The sequence below is a fragment of the Boeremia exigua genome (genome assembly GCF_020726555.1).
Source record: "Boeremia exigua strain MPI-SDFR-AT-0100 chromosome Unknown C7974scaffold_10, whole genome shotgun sequence".
NCBI classification, from domain to species: Eukaryota; Fungi; Ascomycota; class Dothideomycetes; order Pleosporales; family Didymellaceae; genus Boeremia; species Boeremia exigua.
The window spans coordinates 587,607-605,493 of NW_025763527.1; the positions used below are offsets into that span (position 1 = coordinate 587,607).

The 17,887-nt window shown below is 52.0% G+C and overlaps 7 protein-coding genes across 7 annotated transcripts; 3 read left to right on the forward strand and 4 right to left on the reverse strand.

Moving 5' to 3' along the window:
- Nucleotides 1-350: 350 nt before the first annotated feature.
- C7974DRAFT_318101 (Phospholipase/carboxylesterase/thioesterase) lies at nt 351-1,157 on the reverse strand (the record flags this gene model as incomplete). Its single annotated transcript, XM_046138635.1, has 3 exons — nt 351-875; nt 925-1,015; nt 1,063-1,157. 3 exons carry the CDS (start codon nt 1,155-1,157, stop codon nt 351-353), a joined length of 711 nt encoding a protein of 236 aa, XP_045993914.1.
- Nucleotides 1,158-1,325: 168 nt separating this feature from the next.
- C7974DRAFT_33445 (DNA glycosylase) lies at nt 1,326-3,241 on the forward strand. The gene has a single exon (XM_046139158.1). It carries the CDS (start codon nt 1,558-1,560, stop codon nt 3,145-3,147), a length of 1,590 nt encoding a protein of 529 aa, XP_045993915.1. The 5' UTR covers nt 1,326-1,557; the 3' UTR covers nt 3,148-3,241.
- A 1,031-nt stretch (nt 3,242-4,272) lies between these two features.
- C7974DRAFT_33460 (fungal-specific transcription factor domain-containing protein) lies at nt 4,273-7,354 on the reverse strand. Its single transcript, XM_046139160.1, has 4 exons — nt 6,925-7,354; nt 6,678-6,836; nt 4,608-6,626; nt 4,273-4,559 (listed from the first exon to the last, which is right to left on the reverse strand). The coding sequence occupies exons 1-4, from the start codon at nt 7,094-7,096 to the stop codon at nt 4,546-4,548; spliced, it is 2,364 nt and encodes a 787-aa protein (XP_045993916.1). The 5' UTR covers nt 7,097-7,354; the 3' UTR covers nt 4,273-4,545.
- A 26-nt stretch (nt 7,355-7,380) lies between these two features.
- C7974DRAFT_400511 (uncharacterized protein) lies at nt 7,381-12,661 on the reverse strand (the record flags this gene model as incomplete). The annotated part of the gene is made up of 1 exon (XM_046142514.1): nt 7,381-12,661. A coding segment is annotated over one exon (4,916 nt), but the record flags the coding sequence as incomplete, so codon positions are not given.
- An 80-nt stretch (nt 12,662-12,741) lies between these two features.
- Nucleotides 12,742-13,760, forward strand: C7974DRAFT_364613 (ubiquitin-conjugating enzyme/RWD-like protein). Its single transcript, XM_046139802.1, has 3 exons — nt 12,742-12,951; nt 13,006-13,277; nt 13,326-13,760. Exons 1-3 carry the CDS (start codon nt 12,899-12,901, stop codon nt 13,499-13,501), a joined length of 501 nt encoding a protein of 166 aa, XP_045993918.1. The 5' UTR covers nt 12,742-12,898; the 3' UTR covers nt 13,502-13,760.
- Nucleotides 13,761-14,945, forward strand: C7974DRAFT_400514 (uncharacterized protein). The gene is made up of 2 exons (XM_046142515.1): nt 13,761-14,504; nt 14,559-14,945. Exons 1-2 carry the CDS (start codon nt 14,236-14,238, stop codon nt 14,620-14,622), a joined length of 333 nt encoding a protein of 110 aa, XP_045993919.1. The 5' UTR covers nt 13,761-14,235; the 3' UTR covers nt 14,623-14,945.
- Nucleotides 14,946-14,994: 49 nt separating this feature from the next.
- Nucleotides 14,995-17,396, reverse strand: C7974DRAFT_33524 (general substrate transporter). Its single transcript, XM_046139170.1, has 4 exons — nt 17,001-17,396; nt 16,158-16,948; nt 15,843-16,101; nt 14,995-15,797 (listed from the first exon to the last, which is right to left on the reverse strand). The coding sequence occupies exons 1-4, from the start codon at nt 17,101-17,103 to the stop codon at nt 15,361-15,363; spliced, it is 1,590 nt and encodes a 529-aa protein (XP_045993920.1). The 5' UTR covers nt 17,104-17,396; the 3' UTR covers nt 14,995-15,360.
- Nucleotides 17,397-17,887: the final 491 nt, after the last annotated feature.

The following is a 17,887-nucleotide window of genomic DNA, read 5'->3' on the forward strand; positions in this document are numbered from 1 at the left end:
GATAGATTCAGGGTTTGGAAGACACGACATTTTAGTGGGGCTGCGCGATGGACGCGCAGCCCCACACCACGCTGCTGCACGAGACTAATGTCGAAAGGTCTATATTGGAAATACAGAAAAAGTAGCTGTGGGTATTGGAGAAAATGTCACAAGAAATGCCTCTGCGAATTCTGAAGTCTCTCCATCAACAACCTGAGCCAGCAATCTGGCACTCAAGTTGGCTTTGCAGGCTCGATCGCAGCGCTATCGCGCTTCTTGTGCAGGGCATACCACGCGACGATCAAGCTGACAAATAGCACCAGGAAAGTCGTTACCGCGGTTGAGAGACTCGTGGGACTGCTTTCAGCGAGTCAGAGAGAGTTCCCAGACTCACCAAGAGCCGGGATCTGCTGCTTCAGGTAGGCCTCAAGATGGTCAATCTCGTCAGCGTCTGCTGAGTGCACCAGACCCTTGTATGTCCTGAAGTCGACCTTGTACCCGTGGTTTTTGAGCTCATCGGCACTAAGTTTGCCGTACTTGTGTGCAACAACTTGGTCGGCGTCGCCGTGTCCCATGAAGATAGGCGTGCTCTGGTTGGGGTTCTCGGTGGGGATCAGGTCCTTGATCTTCTTCTGGAGCAGCAAATAGCAGCTGAGACCGAAGATACCTCCTAGCTGGTTCTTGTATGTGACGCCGGACAGCAGAGACATAGCGCCTCCTTGCGAGAAACCACCGATAACGATTCGGTCCGCGGGGATGCCCTTCTCGACTTCGGCGTCGATGAGTGAATGGAAGTAGTCACGGGATTTGATAATGCCGGCTTCGTCCTCCTCGCGGTCGGTGAGGGTGCTGAGCGACTTGATATCGTACCAGCCCGGCATGCTCATGCCCATGTTCTATCATCGTCAGTCCCAGGAGTGTTTCGCGCCATACGAAAGAACAGACCAGAGTGATGGGAATGCTAGGCGCGTTAGGGAAGATGAATGAAACTTCCTCAAACTTGCTGCGGCGACGCCAGTTCTCCGCGAGAAAGATCCTGCGTGTTATTAGCATGTCTCGGTGCTCCTGGACAACACGCCTTACCATCCTGCGCCTGAGTCGCCCAAACCGTGAGCAACAATAACAGTCGCGGTGTGCTTCTTAAGAGCAGGCACAACGAGCGGTACTCTTCCGGCCATGTTTTTGAACATATATAGATATAGACTGCAGAAAGTAAGGGAGGCGCGATCCGACAGACTTGTATTGCGCGGGGCAGCCGCGTCTAGTTCCGAGCAAGCGTGTCGCGCTAAAATCATGCAGGGTCTGGGTCTGAGCGCCAATCAATGACGTCCTGTACCTTCGCCATCCATCGTGCCCCCAGCCTTCACCTGTGAAATATTTATTGTTCTATCACTGATGTCACATTTGTCTTCTGCGATTTAGCATTTGTGTCATATTCTTGTGTGCTCCCACTTCTAAGTCACCTGTACGACTCGGTCATCTGCACCGCAATTGCCCAATCTGTGGTCCACTTCCTTTTTTGTCAAAACCTCACTGAGTCGCTCTTTGCGTCAATTGACCTTATCGACACCCTCCACGATGACACGAGCTACGCGGGGCTCTACTCGGATTGCAGCAGCAGCATCATTGAAAGATGTGAAGGATGAACCAGTGCAGCTCTCAAGTCCTCCATCAAGCCCACCAGCGACGCCAAAACCTGCCTCTTCGCGCAAGAGGAAGGCTGTCAAGGAGGAAGATGTATCACCACATAAAGCCTTGTCGACACCCAAGGGTACGAAACGAGCCAAGAAAGTAAAAAAGGAAGTCGATGTTGATGATCTGCCGCACAACTTGGGGGCTATACCTGATCTCACGCCTGAATCAGGAGAAGTGGACTCAACTTCGTCTGCGAAGAAGACCAAGAAGGCAACAACAATGAAAAAGCTATCTAAGACGAAGAAGGAAGATGTTGACGATCTTGTCGAAAAAGCCACAACAACTGAAAAGAAGACAACAAAGAAGAAATCCAGTTACGGCCTGACACCAGGCCAGACGCCGTATCCCAACTATCCGCATCCTACACCTGAAGAATGTGAGGAAGTGACACGCATTCTCTCTAAGGTTCATGGTAAAGTCACGATGCCCAAAGAGATCCCATTACCATCTCTCGAAGTATCTGGCTGCGGCGAAGTCCCATCCGTGCTTGATGCTCTGATTCGCACGCGCTTATCAGCCGCTACATCCGGCACAAACTCATCTCGCGCCTTTGCGGGTCTCGTCAAACGCTTCGGCATCCTGCAATCTGGCGTCGGCAAAGGCAGCGTCGACTGGAACTCTGTACGCAAGGCCGACGTGAAAGAGATCTTCGAAGCAATCAAGTCTGGCGGCCTCGCAGACGTTAAGAGCAAAGATATCAAGAAGATTTTGCAAATGGTGTGGCAAGAGAACCAAGCGCGCCGCGATGCCCTGAAGTCCTCAACAGACGAAGCACAGGGAGAAGCCAATGAGGCATCCGAAGAGAAGAACAAGGAAATGCAGAAAGCAGACCAAGACATCGTATCCCTGGATCATCTGCACTTGCTCTCTACCGACGACGCGTTCGCCCACCTGACATCTTACCCCGGTATCGGCCCCAAGACTGCATCATGCGTGCTGCTATTCTGCCTGCAACGCCCCTCGTTCGCAGTCGACACACACGTCTTCCGGCTTTGTAAGTGGCTAGGCTGGGTTCCTGAAGCGGGTGACGAGCGCGGTCTGGCACCTGGTGCAAAAGGGAACTTTACAGGCCCGAACCGCAACTCGACGTATGCGCACTGTGAGGTCAGGGTGCCCGATCATCTAAAGTACCCGCTACACCAGCTGCTTATCAAGCATGGCAAGAGCTGTCCGCGGTGCAGGGCAATCACAGGAGAGAGCAGTGACGGGTGGGAGAAGGGGTGCCCGATTGATCATCTTGTACGGAGGAGCGGGGCTCGTAAGGGCGATGGAACGAGTCCTGTCAAGGCTAACGGCAAGGCCGCAAACGGAAAGAAAACGCAGGGCAGAGGGAAGAGGGCGAAGCAGGCCGAGAGTGAGGATGAGAGCGAGGCAGAGGCCAGCGAGCTTAGCGATGCAGAAAGCAGTGCGTTGAGCGACCTCGTGAGCGACGCAGAGGTCGAAGCGTCAGAAGACGGCTCCGAATCCGAATAACGTCTTCGAAACATTCGCAACCAACCCCCTCTCCTGCATCAACAAACATTATTCCATTTCATCAACATCTACATCTAATCTGTACTCATGGGTTGGGCATCTGGCAACACAGCCCGCCCAACAATACATATCTCTGTTTCAGCCCCTTAACTCTCCATATTTGTATCGCCACCCCAGAATACATACTTTAATCTCCAGGCCGCAGCCCGACTGTGCGCCCGCGCAGCCTCGCGCGTACAAACCCCGATAACGCAGATTGGGCGGCGGCTACGACGCTACACGATGCAGGGACATGGCTCTGGTCACGCAAACCGCAGCAGCACTGAGGCTCGCGATCGGCGACTGTACAAGCGAAGTCCCCGGATGGAGTCGAGAGACGGTGTCGGTAAAGGGAGCCGTGCAGTGGACATAGGTGTACAGTGCGACGGGTGTCTGGCATGGTGACAAGGGCATATTGAATATCATTACTTGCTTCTAGTTGACCGGTCCGTTTCTTCAAGAACCTAGTGTCTCCGTGGGACCGGCAGATCTACTCGCCCGACCCTCGTCTGAGGCCAGCAAACTTCTAGAGCATGCACTAAGACTGGTGCCACGGAAGCAGTATTACCTGGTGGTACTGCTGCCGAAGTCGATGGCTGTTACACGCCGGGTACCTGCGTTAGTGAAAACGATAGAACATGTGGCCGGTGATTGGAAGCCTGTTATGAGCATGTGCACCCTGATCATACAATCGTGTGATGATATACACAGTGGAAGTCGGCAGTCATGTGGCGTTCTATTGCATGGGTGAAAATATCTTCTATACGGTATAGGTACAATGGTACAAATAATATTGACAAGAAGCGTGACCATCTCGTCGTTGTGACCTCTCCAAAGCCAATGGAACGCTCGTGTGGGCCGCAATTGCAGATGGCCAAGCGGTCACATATCACCCTCCTGAAACTGCGTCAACGATCAGATGAGTCACTTCACTGATTGTTGACCTTCTGTGTCGTAATTTCTTAACCTCACCCTGGATTGTGTGTTCCACTGGCACGTTGATGACTGAACGCCCAAGTGACTCTTGTGTAAGTAATTGTACATCCGAAATATTCTTGGCAATTGTTGACAATGAGGTCTAGTTTCAATCATATTAACGTTTGAAGGAAAGCGCTGCATCGTACGGGCTGGTTCACCGTGATTCGACCAGAGGATGTGCTCGACTTTGCCACATGACATAGATCGGCTGTCTACCCGAACGGAGACATCGTCCGTTCGCGCCGAAGGCAATATGGCTATCACGTTGTTGCTTCTGTCACTTTGCTGTGATGTCAAGTCAACGCTGTCGAGTCGGCACGCCGTGCCGATGTGCATACAAAGGGTAGGATGCTTTTGGTATCACCGAAACGAGTGGATGCTTCAGCCGAGCAATACTACGGCGAGTCAGTACTCAATACTTCGGTGGATTCACAGAAACTCACCTTCCCAATTCCAGTCTCGCATCACGCCTACCCAATGGAGACGGCCTTTGACTGTGAACTCCGGATGAAGTAGCTCTACGTTATCTCTCGCAACCACCTCACTCCTTTGCCGCATCTGTTCAAATTTCGGTGAGATCAGAGCTCGATGTTGTGTAGATTCATCAGATGCCCTTCGTTTCGGCCTCGACCCGAGCCAATAGATATCGTCTTCTCCACTGTCGAGATATATATCGAGATCACGCTTCCGTGCCCGTGTGGAGAGATCGCTCTCACTACGCATCGAATCGAAAGTGTTACACTCTGCTGCGTAGGCGTCTCGACGAGACCAGACCTCTTGAGTAACAGTCAATGACTTGTCAATTATCCCAAGCTTCATCCGGGACGACAGCAAATCCCAACGCTGTACCACCCAGGCTCGATCTGCTTCGTTGACCATTTCGCAACCTGCTGCCATGAGAGGGTAAATATGTATGATGCTGGAGCGAGAGCTTGGCTCGACCGAAGCGATTTCGAATAGTGCCCGTTTGGCCAAGGCTAGCGCAGGTAAGGAGGGTATCTCGGGGAATGCTTGGTGAAGGTACAGTAACGTTGCATATTGGTAAGCTGTTGCTGTCTTGACTGAGTCCACAGGACTAGTTGTCTCGTCTTCGGGACTCTCAATATGCGAAGGTGGTGTCCACTCCTCGAGACGAGCTTTCAAATGGATGGCCTGCAAGGTCAGGTCTTCACAGTCTCCAGTCGATTTTCGTAGCTTCCGGATAAGAGTGGCAACACGGCCAATGATGGGAAATAGCGAACGAGCGCAGCCCATTAGTGGATCCAATGACTCCTCCGTCTCTTGCGATGAGTGGATGCTATCGTAGATTCCATCAACATCATTGGACTCATCATCATCTGTCGATGTCAGACGAGCAATAACGTCCATGTAGATCCACGTATTGCAAAGGAACTTAAGGCGCTTCCACTCTTCCCCCTGTTTGGGCACCTGGCGATGCTGTACCAGAGCCTGACTGATCAGGACCTTGGCACCTTTTATGTGGTTGATACCAGTACTAATATGCACATCCCAAGACTCTGCAAAAGCCAATACTAATGTAGTCGATATAGCTGCATCGAAGCGCATGTTCTGGAGGCCCTCTGCCAGGGCTTGAACAGCAGTGTGCATGTGATCTATGCCGTGGATCCGCATAGGCGGAAATTGCGACGATTGGTGGAACGAAGTCATGGATGCTATGGCATGATATAAGGCTGGACAGTCACGCGCAAGTGGCCAGACGAGAGTTCGCCAAGGGTTTTCGGTAGGCCCATCTTTCACGGACAATATCCCACACGTGTCTCGGTGGAATCGTCGTGATATCGTTTCATGAGAGTACAATCCATCTTGAGGCTGTAAAGGTATGCTGTGACTGGGTGAACCTGAAGACGAACTGGATGAACTGGACATTGTAGAGATCGATGGCCTCAAGGACCATGATTGTGAATCCTGGTCTAGATTTCGGGGTATTTCTTCGACTTCTTCGTCTGCTATATCAGGTGGAGGTGTATATCCAGTCGGCTGGTAGAAGTCCTCATGTTGATTTCGATATGACATGTACTCTTCTGGAGGTGCGCAATGGTCCGTTCCTGGTAAAAGAAGATCCACGAGACGAGGTGACTGTCCGGCAACCACGCTAGAAGGCGCGGTAATCTCGCTCCGTTCCGCCCTTACCGATCCTTCTGCATAGCAGCTATCCGGCCCCGGAAAGAACGGTGCATGTGACTCGACTGGGGAGATTGACTGTGGTGTGATGGCGAAAGGGGACAGTAATGAAGGGGCGTATGTCCTCTCGGCAAAAGGATATGACATTACGTGTGGGACAGAACTTCCGTGTGCCGAACCATGAATATCGGGTATCAACAGCTGCGGTGGTGGTGCTTGCTGGAAGTTTGTTGCGGCTTGAAGGTATTGGTCATATGGACCGTGGACGCTGAGATCGTGATCACTGTTCTTAGGTTGTGTAGAGACAGTACCTGCTGTGCCTGAATCTATGACGATGAGCAAACGGATAGGGCACGCTTGGGAGGAATGACCTTTTCTTGACAGTTTGCCCGTACAGCCAGGCTCCTCGAACGGCCGCCATTTGAAGTCTTTTCTGTAACCTCCACAAGTTACACCGCGTTTTTGGCATTGCTCGCAGACCGGTTTGATCTCATCGCATTTGAGGCGCTTCGCCTTGCACGTGACACAGCCTGTTGTCCATTAGTCTAGTAACTCGCCGAGTGGGTAGATGAAGTGCATATGTAGAATAACCTAAACAAGACTTTTGCAGCGACTTACCATTGCGACTCTTGGACTGCTTCTTCTTCGGGATACCGCTGCCATCTAACACCTTTGGCATATCCCCGGGCTTCGATCGTTGAGATTGCGCTTTGTTCTTTGCAAAAGGCTGGGGCACCGAGTTAGCGTGCGGAGAAGCACCCGATGCCGGGACTGTGAGCGTCTCAGCCATACGACGATTCGACTGTATTGTTGCTCTGTTGAAGGAGGCTCACAACCACTGTAAGGCGTCGAGACTGGTCCGATCACGATTTTCGGGATGTCGAGAAGCAGCTGATAAACGGAAGGCAGCCGTATCTAAGGTGGAGTCAACGTAGGCTGGGGGCCCTTGGTTCGCACTTGCACTCGACAGGTTAATGCGGGGAGCTCGGGCGTGAATGAGCGAATCAAAGAGCTTGATCTAGGCGTGGAGTGCAGCGCATCATTTGTGTCACCCATGGCTTTGGGATGACAAGTGCACTTGTAAGATCTGATTTTGTTTCAAGACATTGCTGGTGTACTTGTGTCTGGTTGTGGCCAGATCGAGTCCAGGTACGGGTGTGACAGCTGCAGGAGGCTCTACTTCAGGCAGTCACATTTTGGTAGTGCAGCGTCGAAATGTTGACTGCACCTTCCCAGACTGCAGCTCACGGCCTAGCTACAAATGAGTATTGCTCATCGATACTGCTGCGGTCGCATAAGGAAATACATTAATTTCTGCGCATCTTGTGTACATGCTAGTAGTACAAGGGTATCATTCGCAACACATGGAACATCTTCTGGCCCAGATCGTTTTTGAGTGCGATTGCGCTGGATCCGAGTGAACCGATGGTTTCTTGATCTTAGTAGTAGCTCAGTCCCGAAGCTCTGACTTTCTTCCGACCCTTCTTTTTCTTCGTCGCGGTAGGCGTTGGACTGGGAGTCCCTCTCCCGCTCGGTTGGTCCTTTCTCTTGTCATTACCAGCGCCTGCGACTTTTGATACACCCTTGCCCCAGTTGAAACCGTCAAACATGCTGGTTTCGGAGAAGACACTCGGCGTGGCATGGCCCGAATCGTTCGGGACTAATTGCATCCAGGCATCCCCATCTTCCCAGGTGACACCTGAAGCAGTGGCAGCTCTGACTTCTTCGATGTAGGCCTCCATACGAGTCCTCTCGTCTTCCACTTCAAAGCCACAGCCGCAACCACAGCCGACTACACATTCGCCTTCCTCCATACCCAGTTCATCATCGATGCAGTCGAAGTGTGCGATGTGACCGCACGAGGGACACAAACGGAAGCGACCAGAGACCTTGATCCAACAAATGCTACAACAGTAGACAGGTTCGATAGCAGTTGGCTTGGAGGCGGGATTTGCAGGGGCAATAGATGATGCACGTCCGTGTAGTGAGGAGCCAGAAATATTTGATGTTCCTCGTGAGAGGCTGGGTCGACCATGCTTGCTGCCTTGCCGTGGATACAAGCCGACTTGCCCTGCAGCTGTACTCTCATCAAGTTCCTTCGAGGGTGTTGGAGCTGGTATAGAGAGGCGTAAATAATTATCCGAGGCAATGAGAACATCAGTCGAAACAGCTTGGCCATCGGGCTGCGTGTCGGTTGATTGAGTGGGTTCAAACGCTGTTGCTTCAGGATTGAACGAGAACTCTCTTGCGGATGCAGCCGGTGAGTGTGGCTCGGGTGCGAGAAAGGGAGGCATCAATGTCGTCGATGTTCTTGAACGCTGTCTTGACGTGCCGTCGTCCTCCGGGTCCTCACCTCCTGTCTTCAGCGCAAGATGCAGTGAGCCCGCTTTGGAACTACTGCGAGAGTTTGCTGTTGGAAAGTAGGATACCAATCCGTTAAACTTCAGAACCTCGGCTCTTGTGCGTACAAGACCCCATCCACTCAACATCTCAGCATATTGCTCTCTCCACGCGCGGTACAGCCAGTGCTTATTCATGTCTAGCAAGGGTCTGCTGAGACAAGACTCATCGTCAAACAGATCTTGATTCTTGAGTGTGACCCTGATCCTTCCTCCAGGACTGCTATCATCGCCATCCACTCTTATGACAGACGATCTGTGCTCGGATGACCCTTCGTTGGCAAATCCGCTACTCTCATTGAGTTTCTCGTCTTCAATATCTGAGTCATACAGATCATCGACGTTGACGTTTTCTGTCTCAACGAAACTAGCCCGTTTGTGATGTTTCATGCGGGCCGGTGCAAGAGAGTTGTGGTCCTGAGAATCGCTCCCATAGAAGGTTGTAGTGCCCCAAGTAACACCGCTTGTCGGTGCTGAAGTAGACAGGTCATCCATGCGCGATCTGACAGGCGGAGAAGCGGACATTGCGTTTGCAAATGGCCGAGATAGGGCAGCGACGGCGCTAGCAAAGTTCGCTGTCGACGCTCGCTTCATGCTTGAATGGCTTTGTTCAGGTGACGTAGAGTACGGTGTATGAGTTGCTGTATGAGAAATCCTCGTAGTCGAAGCCCTTGAGAGGATGGGTGGGGTGTTATCTGTGGAGAAGGTTGCGATGGGATCAGAGGCGATCGTGTCACTACCCCAAGGTCCATTCGAGCTGCTGTGACTGCCATATACATCGAGATCTTTTGCCAGTCTGTGCCAACCAAACTCGTGAGCGGGTGTAGCGAAGCGTGAGTGTGATGGTGTCGAAGGAACAGATATCGTTGGGTTGAAGAGGCTCCATGCAACTTCTGGAGATGCAAAGTAGTCTAGGGAAAATGCAGGTGCAGTCATAGACATGGGAAGATGTGATGGCCTCATTTTTGCCATGGCCGAAGTAACACCCTCACGAGCAGCAGGCTCTGCGAAGATGCAAGATAGCATGGCAAGCATTTGCGTGTCAGCGAGGCGCTCAAAATGATCGAATAAAGCAGGTATGAGCCATGTGACGACAGCATGATTACCCCATTTGATGCGTCCCTTTAACCGAGGGTTGGTGACTGCGTCGGCTTCGTCGAATTGAAGATCCAGGCCACTGTCCTTCCGTTTGATCCTGACCAGCGCTCGCCGTGCCAGTACAACAACCTGTTCTTTTCTATGTTGTTGTGGCAGAATCTCCAGGGGCACCTCGTTGCAAAGTATCAATTTACAGAGCATCCAAATGTCTGAAAGGTCATTCAAGCCATGTTTCTTGGCCACCTCAGCATTGTGTTCGCATACTTCTGGCCCTGGTCCAAAGATTCGATACTGCTCAGCAAGATTGCGTTTACTGGGTATCAAATCTTCCATCGCTGCGGAGAGGATAGTAACAATGAACCTGTTTCTGGCTGCAGGCCTCCCAGCTCCCGAAGATGAGGGGAGTGAATTTCGAGACTGAAATCTGGACCCTGCTTTTTGCCATACTGTTGGTGGTTGGAAGGTTCCCAAATGTGCTTCGACTGCAGGCTCAGAGTCTGATGCAGAAGATGGTGAGCTTGACGATTCCCATGAAGCTTCTGAGGACCCAGGAGATGATGCACCGTCCGAATTCTCACCATGCTGAGCCGTGAACCGACCAAAAGAATCGAAGATGTCGTCCTTGGCAGGTCCATGTCGCAGGTTTCTGGTCATACGAAACGGGCTGGCAGTCAGAAGTGGCGGCATCCTGACGAGAGGTACTCTGGCTACTACAAGCGATCCTGAAGTTGAAAATCGAACAGAACATTGAACGGGCAAGGGGACATTGGCGTTAGTGTGAGATGATTGCATGGCATCATTGGTAAACTCGCCCTCGTTCTCATCGTCTTCGCTGGAGCTTTCTCCACCGTGTAAGTTGTCCAGTTCATCAGTTGAATGATGATTCTCCGGCAGATGAAGGCTGTCATGGAAACCACGTTCTCCAAGGGCGTACGATAGGATAGCGTCTAATGCCTCCCGTTCCTGGTCTGCACAAGCTATGGCTATCTGATGAATGCGTTCGACTAATTCATCTTGAGTGTCTTTTGGAATGGAAGCTGTGGTCTTCTCAAATTCAACGTCCAGCGGCGTTGTCGTCCGGATAGGACCCACATCCGTTTCGATGTCCACTGCCCTTGGATACTCCGCTGGGAATCTGATTGTAAGTCGCAAGAACACCAATCTAGTTTCATCCGTAGCCTGGTCATAATCACCCCAGGGCCCATTGAAAGTTACTGTTAGAAGACGGTTCGGTACATCAATACTTTCGAAATCCAATTTTTTGTACTTGCTGCCAACTTGCGAGATTTCAGCCCCAAGATCAGCCTGTTCCTGGTTGGATGATTTGTCTTCGCGGTCCTGTTCTTCCGTTCTATTTGGTAACTCGTCACTCTTGTCGAGCTGGCCACCAAATTTGACGCCATCCATCCATTTGATTTGAGTAACTACGCGGGATTTGTTACGCCGTATTGGGACAGCGGTCATTGTCTCTCGCGGTGTCTGTGTCTCAATAATGGTTTGAGATCGGATGTCGCCAGCATGCCGTGTACTGAAGACGTCGTTATGGAGAGAGTAATTGTGAAGTAACGTAGACAGGTTACCCTTCGGGGGTACGCGTGGAGATGTAATCTCCCCTTTCGCATTAGTCGTTTGGGTCGATATAGGACCGTCGCGGTATGTAACATACGCAGCTCCTCTGCGCATCAGATTAGGGGCTTCAAGGCGCGGCTCTCCCTTTTTAAACCCGACAGACTTCTCTAAGAGTTCTGGCCCTACGCGGTGGAGATGCAGAAATCTATCGGTACCCCAAGAAACCAGTTGGAATTCTCTGTCATCGATATAATCATCAGTGCCACCTCTTACGCGCCACAAAAACTCTCGGACCTGGGCATCAGGCTTGTGTGCACGGAACTCGTGAATAGGTTCATTGACGAAGTTTTCTTTGCTGCCATCATTGACATGTTTGTAGAGCCATAAGCTGGAATTTCCACGCTGAGGCATGGCAATGATGCCATGGGGGAATGGCGCGTGACGGGCTCTCCAGACTGGATAGTTCGTGTGTATAACACGCCGAGGGGTACTTGTTGTCGCTGTCTTACCAACATGGCTCCAAAGCTTGATGGTGGAGTCAAGGGAACAGGTCAAGATCTTTGAAGGATCAGTACGGTTCCAGTCGATGCCGTAAATCTTGGTGCTGTGCGCACTGATCGTGGTGATCGGTGTGGCACCTTTGCGAACGTCCCATATATGAAGGTGCTTATCGTGCGCACTTGCAATGATCTTGTCATTCTGGCGATTCCACTTCACCTGCGTTGCGCCTGCTGTGAAATCTGCGAGCTTCAGAGGCGCACGCTGGGAGCGCAAGTCATGGATGAAGACAAAGCTATCAATGCCGCACGTGGCAAGAAGATCCGGGTGATGGGCAGAGAAGTTGATGTCGGTAATGGCGCGATCATGGGCTCGCAATGTGTACTCAATCGGTGGCTTCTTGGAGTTGTGCGGCATGGACAGATTGTAAACGAGGGCCAGTTGATTACGAGTCGACGCGATCCATTCTGCTCGCGCGGCAAACGGCGACCACTGAACGTCTGCGACATCCCAGGATGATTGATTGGAAATGAAAAGTGGTGGAGTATATAAGTTGTCGAGATCTAGGATGCGCAGTCCCGTCCTGCTGGCCAGAACCACGTCCCGGCCTGCGGGCGAAATGGAGGCTGCACCGATGTCATCGTCCACTGCAATTGATACGCTTCGATCAAAGGTCTGGCTTTCGTAGGCTGTCGCAGGCCCAGCCGCAGCTGTCATGGCGACGGAGGGTGAGTGTCGCAGTGAAGCGCGAAGCAGGTCAAGAGAGCACGCGTTGCGCTCTGCTCCCATTGGCTGTTCGTTGTAGCGCGCTTTGGGCGGCGGCACTTTCCACGAGCCCCGCTGAGGTCATGCCCGCTGTCGCCCTGTGGCTCAGACGACCTCAACTGTGATACTGCGATCGCCTGCGCAAACATTACAAAGCGCCAGAGTCTACGCCACGGAGGCTGCCACCACCACCTCAACCTTTTGCCTACTTCTACTGCACCACCGCTCTATTTGCACTCCTCATTCTGACTCTATAGCCAGCCATGGCCCTCCCCAAGCGCATTATCAAGGAGACTGAGCGTCTCATGAACGAGCCGTAAGTTTTACCACTGTACAGCTTTGGACAACATCTGACCCTTGTTTGCTACAGGGTGCAAGGCATCTCTGCGACCCCTCACGACGACAACCTGCGTTATTTCGATGTGACCATCGACGGGCCATCACAGTCACCATACGAGGGTAAGTTCGAGCGCGTTCCGCGGTTCTGCATGGCGAACTCACAGAATACAGGCGGTGTTTTCAAGCTCGAGCTCTTTCTGCCAGATGACTACCCTATGACTCCTCCCAAGGTTCGCTTCCTCACCAAGATCTACCACCCCAACATCGACAGGCTGGGTCGCATTTGCCTCGACGTCCTCAAGAGTGAGCGATTCCGCCCGCGTGCGCGATTCCAAAAACTGACATGTGTAGGCAACTGGTCTCCCGCGCTCCAGATCAGGACTATTCTGCTCTCGATCCAAGCTCTTCTCGGCGCCCCGAACCCAGACGACCCTCTCGCGAACGACGTAGCTCAGGCGTGGAAGGAGAACCAGGCACAGGCAATCGCCACGGCCAGAGAGTGGACGCAGCAGCATGCAAAAGCTTGAGCACACCCCATGTCTCTTGTGACTGTGCCTGCGATAGCACGCGCAACGTTACGCCGTGCTTTACTGCATGTTTTCTGGGCGCGATCGATTGTGTTCCCCACTCTGTGTATAGACTTGCTTATTTCCGCGGAACTGAAAGCCTGGCGCCGGTCGGACAACCTGAATAGCATATACTGGCAGGACAAAGGGCAGCATTGGGCCCTCCAGTCAAGAGCCTTGTCAGCCTGACGAATGACATGAATGATTCTCAAATACCACATGATCCCAAAGTACTGAGTCGAATTGCTCGCCTTGTCCGAAACTTCAATCAACCCATGTTTTAAGGCCTGACTAGAATGGATACATGAGTACCTATTATGTACTGGGCTATTAATGCATACTAGTCAGACCATTATCCAGCCATCCGAAGTCAAGTAGCATGCTGTCCGACCTCGTTTGGCTCATCGCGTAGATGGACGATGACTATCTCGAGATAACACTCGTTCGCATACACCGCACGTACATGCCTTGGCACAAGTACCAACGAGTTCCATCTTACTGTTGCTCCTTCGCAGTAGTCCACAGTGTCTGCAAACACACGTGCCCCTCTCGCTTGCTCTATCGCTGCTGATACACCCCCGCTCGCCCCAATAATAGCTTGCGCATTCGAATCGGCCCGTCTATGCTGGGCAAATCTATGCAAGAGCTCTAAGCGCTGTACGCGTGTGGGGTCCATAAGTTGTCGCTCCCCGGGCATGTCGATCTTAACTGCCTGTTTGCTGGTTGCTTGCCACTTCTCCACGTGGGATTCAAGATGGGTAGCGCAAATAGCGATCCATAAAGGAAGGGCGGGAGGTGGTCAAAATTGCATCGCTGATTTGTCGCCTCGTATGGGTGACGAGACACGGTTCGATATGATTCACTGGCTGTTCTTCCTGCTGTACCGCTGCGTGAAGTCGGTTTCAAGGCCACTGAAGTTGCCACTAGGTGAGGATGGTGACATGTGCGAGCAGGATTCGGGTGTCTGCAGACTGTTAGATTGATTCTCTAGTCCAGTTCATTTCTCTAGGCGATTTACCGAACAGACGGAGTCTCTGCGTACTCGTGCTGCTTCCGCTAGAGCTTTGCTTTCGTATGTGTAGGTGATGCGGAGCAGATCGTACACAGTGAGGCGGGTCGTCGACATCTTGAAAATGATCTTGCTTCTTCTGAATTTTGAACAGGAGAGATTGAAACTCGTCCAGAATGTCAAACAGGACTGTTATGCAGTATAAATGCTCCCTTTCGTTTGTGTAGCCGTAATCACAATTCCTCGCAATGTCGTTGGTCGGAGTGCGGTCAAGCTAAACTCAGCGGCGGACTTCGGGCTAAACAATAAACGCAATTGTTCCTGCAGCTACGAGCACCTCGAGGACGACAGTCGCTTTATACCCCTCAGCATTCCTCGTGCATGGTATCAGCCCATCAAAGCGCTAATGTGCAACGGGAGTAGTCGCGTGTGTGCAATGCATGTATGATCGGAGGTGGAGACATTGTGACGCCGATGCAGGGGCGTGCGTGGCTTGCAGAGAGTTCGGCGGCCTCTCAGAGGAGGGGCCGCGGTACCCGCTGGATTTAAGTGGAGATATCGGGGTCGGCTGTGGACGGTATCAGGAGTACCGCTGTTGCCTGGTGAGGTGAAGGGAAACATTGATTGCTGGTCTCGGAGATGTGCCGATGGCCGAGTATAAGTCCGAGAGGAACGGAGTGAAATCAGCGAGCCTGACTGCAATGGAGGCGTTCGTCTGCTTAATCAAACAGCCGTTCCTGGTATTTTCCACGCTTTCGACGTGCCTAAAAACATAAAGGTATGCAATCTATTGCCTATGGAATCCGAGCTTCTACTCGGCACTTGGGAGCTGGTCCTGCACCCGCCTCAATAGGGGCACTCGCTCTGCGTCAACAACGCGTTCTCCGTTACTCTCTGGGTCTGGGTAGAGCATCTTTGACCATTCACCATTCGAGACTTTGCTGACGCGCCAGGTCCTAGCTTCACCTGCCTGTTTGAAGAATTCCTGGTTGTCATCGAAGCTCCTGCCGCCAGTCTCGGGAAGGTACAGGTATGTCCAAAGGCCGGCGATGGCATTGGTGCCTGCAAATACCAGGAAGATGAAGTATGACAGGTTGTTAAACATGACCGGCGTTAAGAAGGTGATAGCGAAGTTAGCGATTCCCCAGATAATGACAGAGATGGCAGTGCCTTGGGCTCTTGCCACTGTAGGAAATATTTCTGTCGGGATGAGCCAGACAGTTGCGAGCCAACCTATGCCAAATGCGCCTACGCTGGGTCAGTCACCGCATCACGTTCGAGCTCTCTACTAACCTGTTGCGAAGAACAATGTAATGGAGCCGAGAACACCAGGGACAATGACTGGGATGTCGATCTTCGACGAGTTCTCAGACAGGCCACCGAACACTGTAAGGACGAGGAAAGAGACCGACAACAGCACAGATCCCTGGATAAGAAGCTTACGACGGCCAAGAACATCGATGAGTAGCCACGCGAAAGTCATCAGGAAGAAGTACGAAGTATAGTTGCCGAGTGTGATGTACTCGGATGTGCGCGTATCGAAGCCGAGAAGCTAATGTCTAGTCAGTCACGGGGAGCAGAGACTCGTTTCTGGATCCATCAAATTACCTGGAAAATCTGCGGACCATACACAGAGACAGCCCCGTATCCAGTCAGAGCTTGGTTGATCTGGCACATGATCGTGACCATGGTTGGGTGGAACTGTGGATGGTATGGATTGAGCATGTCCAAGTAGCCCACACTGTCGCCCTTCTCTTTTTCGTGCGCCTCGATCAACTGGTCGTACTGCTGCTTACTCTCGTCGCCATAGATCTGCTCCAACGCAGCCTTCGCATCGTCGTTTTTGTCGTTGGAGATGTACCAGCGAGGGCTTTCTGGTAGGGTCTCCACCAAAGCCATGAGTACAACAGGGTACACCTGCATGACGATGATGGGTATCCTCCAGGCCCATTGGTTCGACGTTCCAAGGGCCACAGTAACGCCCAGGTTAATGCCAAATGCCATGACCAGCCCAAAAATGTTCGATTGAAACTCTTGGGCCAATGCCTTGCCTCTTGCATCGTCCGCAGAGAGCTCAGACGAGTATGTTGGGATCACGGCATCAATTCCTCCAACCCCAAGACCCATGATCACTCTACCGGCTAGCATGACCCAGAGTGCTATCTGTTGGAATTTGAAACCAGCGACAAACATGATCAAGTTCCCGAGACTGGCAGCAGCTAAACTGAAGAAGATGCTCTTCTTGCGTCCGAATTTGTCTGCCAGCCAGGAGAATAGCACAGCTCCTACTGCAGTACCCAGATAGTACACGGCAACAATGACACCGACTACTGGCGACTCTTCCTCGAGTCCGATCGTAGAAAGGTAGTCCTGGTTCGTGTTGATGAGCGACATCATACCTTGCGGATTTGTCAACACCAAACACAAGATTCGGACAAGAGTGGGGTATACCTTGATCATATCCATACAGGGCGATCGCAGTTGCAGAGAACATGACAACATGAGTCTGCTTGTCGTTCCACGCCGAGCGGACATGGTCTGCGATGGGAGACATCACTGCGGTCTAGCAATTGCACAAGGAGAAGTAAAGTTTGGCCAGAAACCAATGCAGTGTGATTTCTTCAGTTCACGGCAGTGCGCAGACAAAGATAACTGCTGTCGGACTTCCCGCAATTGCAAAAAGCTTGGTCAGGTGGGTACTTTGCCCCGGATGATGACGATGTTGCGCAGTGTTGACACCGAGGCCTTCCTGCAAGGGGTTTGGCGCCATATTTTTGGATCGTCCCGCACCATCGATCTAGATCGTGAGCCGCAGTACTCAACACCAGAATACGATCTTGTACGACCTCGATGCCGATGCATCAGGAAACGCCAGTTACCCAGTGGTCAAATGCGCTAAGACAATCCTCTCTGTGATTGGGTCGGAGACTGTCCAGTCAGGCTTTGTCGCAAGGAACGTGCACGTCGAATCGACCCAAAGGCTGGCCTCCGCTATGAGAAGAAGTGAAAACGCACCACCAGCAGGCACACTGAGCTTTTGCTGCTCAGTCTCGTTGTCTAGGGGCTGCAGCCACATGTTGGAAGGACGATCTTCGTAGAGCCGCCCCTAATACCTCTTTGCATCAGTGCATCCCTCGAACCTCATACCTATGCATGTAAGAAGAAGGTGGAATTGCACTCGCTCATCTCCACATTTTGGAGCTACCTGGGTAAAGACTGTACTGTGCCTACCATCGCTCAACTTCCGTCTATGTCGAGTACCTCACACTGACATCTAGTCTCCTTACGTCCATGTGTGTTGGAACGTCGAAGATCTCACTCCGTCTCTCACCATTAAG

What these genes read in the sequence shown, in the direction of transcription:
- C7974DRAFT_33445 (XM_046139158.1), top strand. Translation starts at nt 1,558, where the DNA reads ATGACACGAGCTACGCGGGGCTCTACTCGGATTGCAGCAGCAGCATCA.
- C7974DRAFT_33460 (XM_046139160.1), bottom strand. Translation starts at nt 7,096, where the DNA reads ATGGCTGAGACGCTCACAGTCCCGGCATCGGGTGCTTCTCCGCACGCT. An exon ending in GCAGTCCAAGAGTCGCAATG is followed by an intron (nt 6,837 to 6,924) that starts GTAAGTCGCTGC and finishes AATGGACAACAG; the next exon opens with GCTGTGTCACGTGCAAGGCG. An exon ending in GGGCAAACTGTCAAGAAAAG is followed by an intron (nt 6,627 to 6,677) that starts GTCATTCCTCCC and finishes TCATAGATTCAG; the next exon opens with GCACAGCAGGTACTGTCTCT.
- C7974DRAFT_364613 (XM_046139802.1), top strand. Translation starts at nt 12,899, where the DNA reads ATGGCCCTCCCCAAGCGCATTATCAAGGAGACTGAGCGTCTCATGAAC. An exon ending in GAGCGTCTCATGAACGAGCC is followed by an intron (nt 12,952 to 13,005) that starts GTAAGTTTTACC and finishes TGTTTGCTACAG; the next exon opens with GGTGCAAGGCATCTCTGCGA. An exon ending in TTGCCTCGACGTCCTCAAGA is followed by an intron (nt 13,278 to 13,325) that starts GTGAGCGATTCC and finishes TGACATGTGTAG; the next exon opens with GCAACTGGTCTCCCGCGCTC.
- C7974DRAFT_400514 (XM_046142515.1), top strand. Translation starts at nt 14,236, where the DNA reads ATGTCGATCTTAACTGCCTGTTTGCTGGTTGCTTGCCACTTCTCCACG. An exon ending in TGCGAGCAGGATTCGGGTGT is followed by an intron (nt 14,505 to 14,558) that starts CTGCAGACTGTT and finishes TAGGCGATTTAC; the next exon opens with CGAACAGACGGAGTCTCTGC.
- C7974DRAFT_33524 (XM_046139170.1), bottom strand. Translation starts at nt 17,103, where the DNA reads ATGTCTCCCATCGCAGACCATGTCCGCTCGGCGTGGAACGACAAGCAG. An exon ending in CCTGTATGGATATGATCAAG is followed by an intron (nt 16,949 to 17,000) that starts GTATACCCCACT and finishes CAAATCCGCAAG; the next exon opens with GTATGATGTCGCTCATCAAC. An exon ending in TACATTGTTCTTCGCAACAG is followed by an intron (nt 15,798 to 15,842) that starts GTTAGTAGAGAG and finishes GACCCAGCGTAG; the next exon opens with GCGCATTTGGCATAGGTTGG.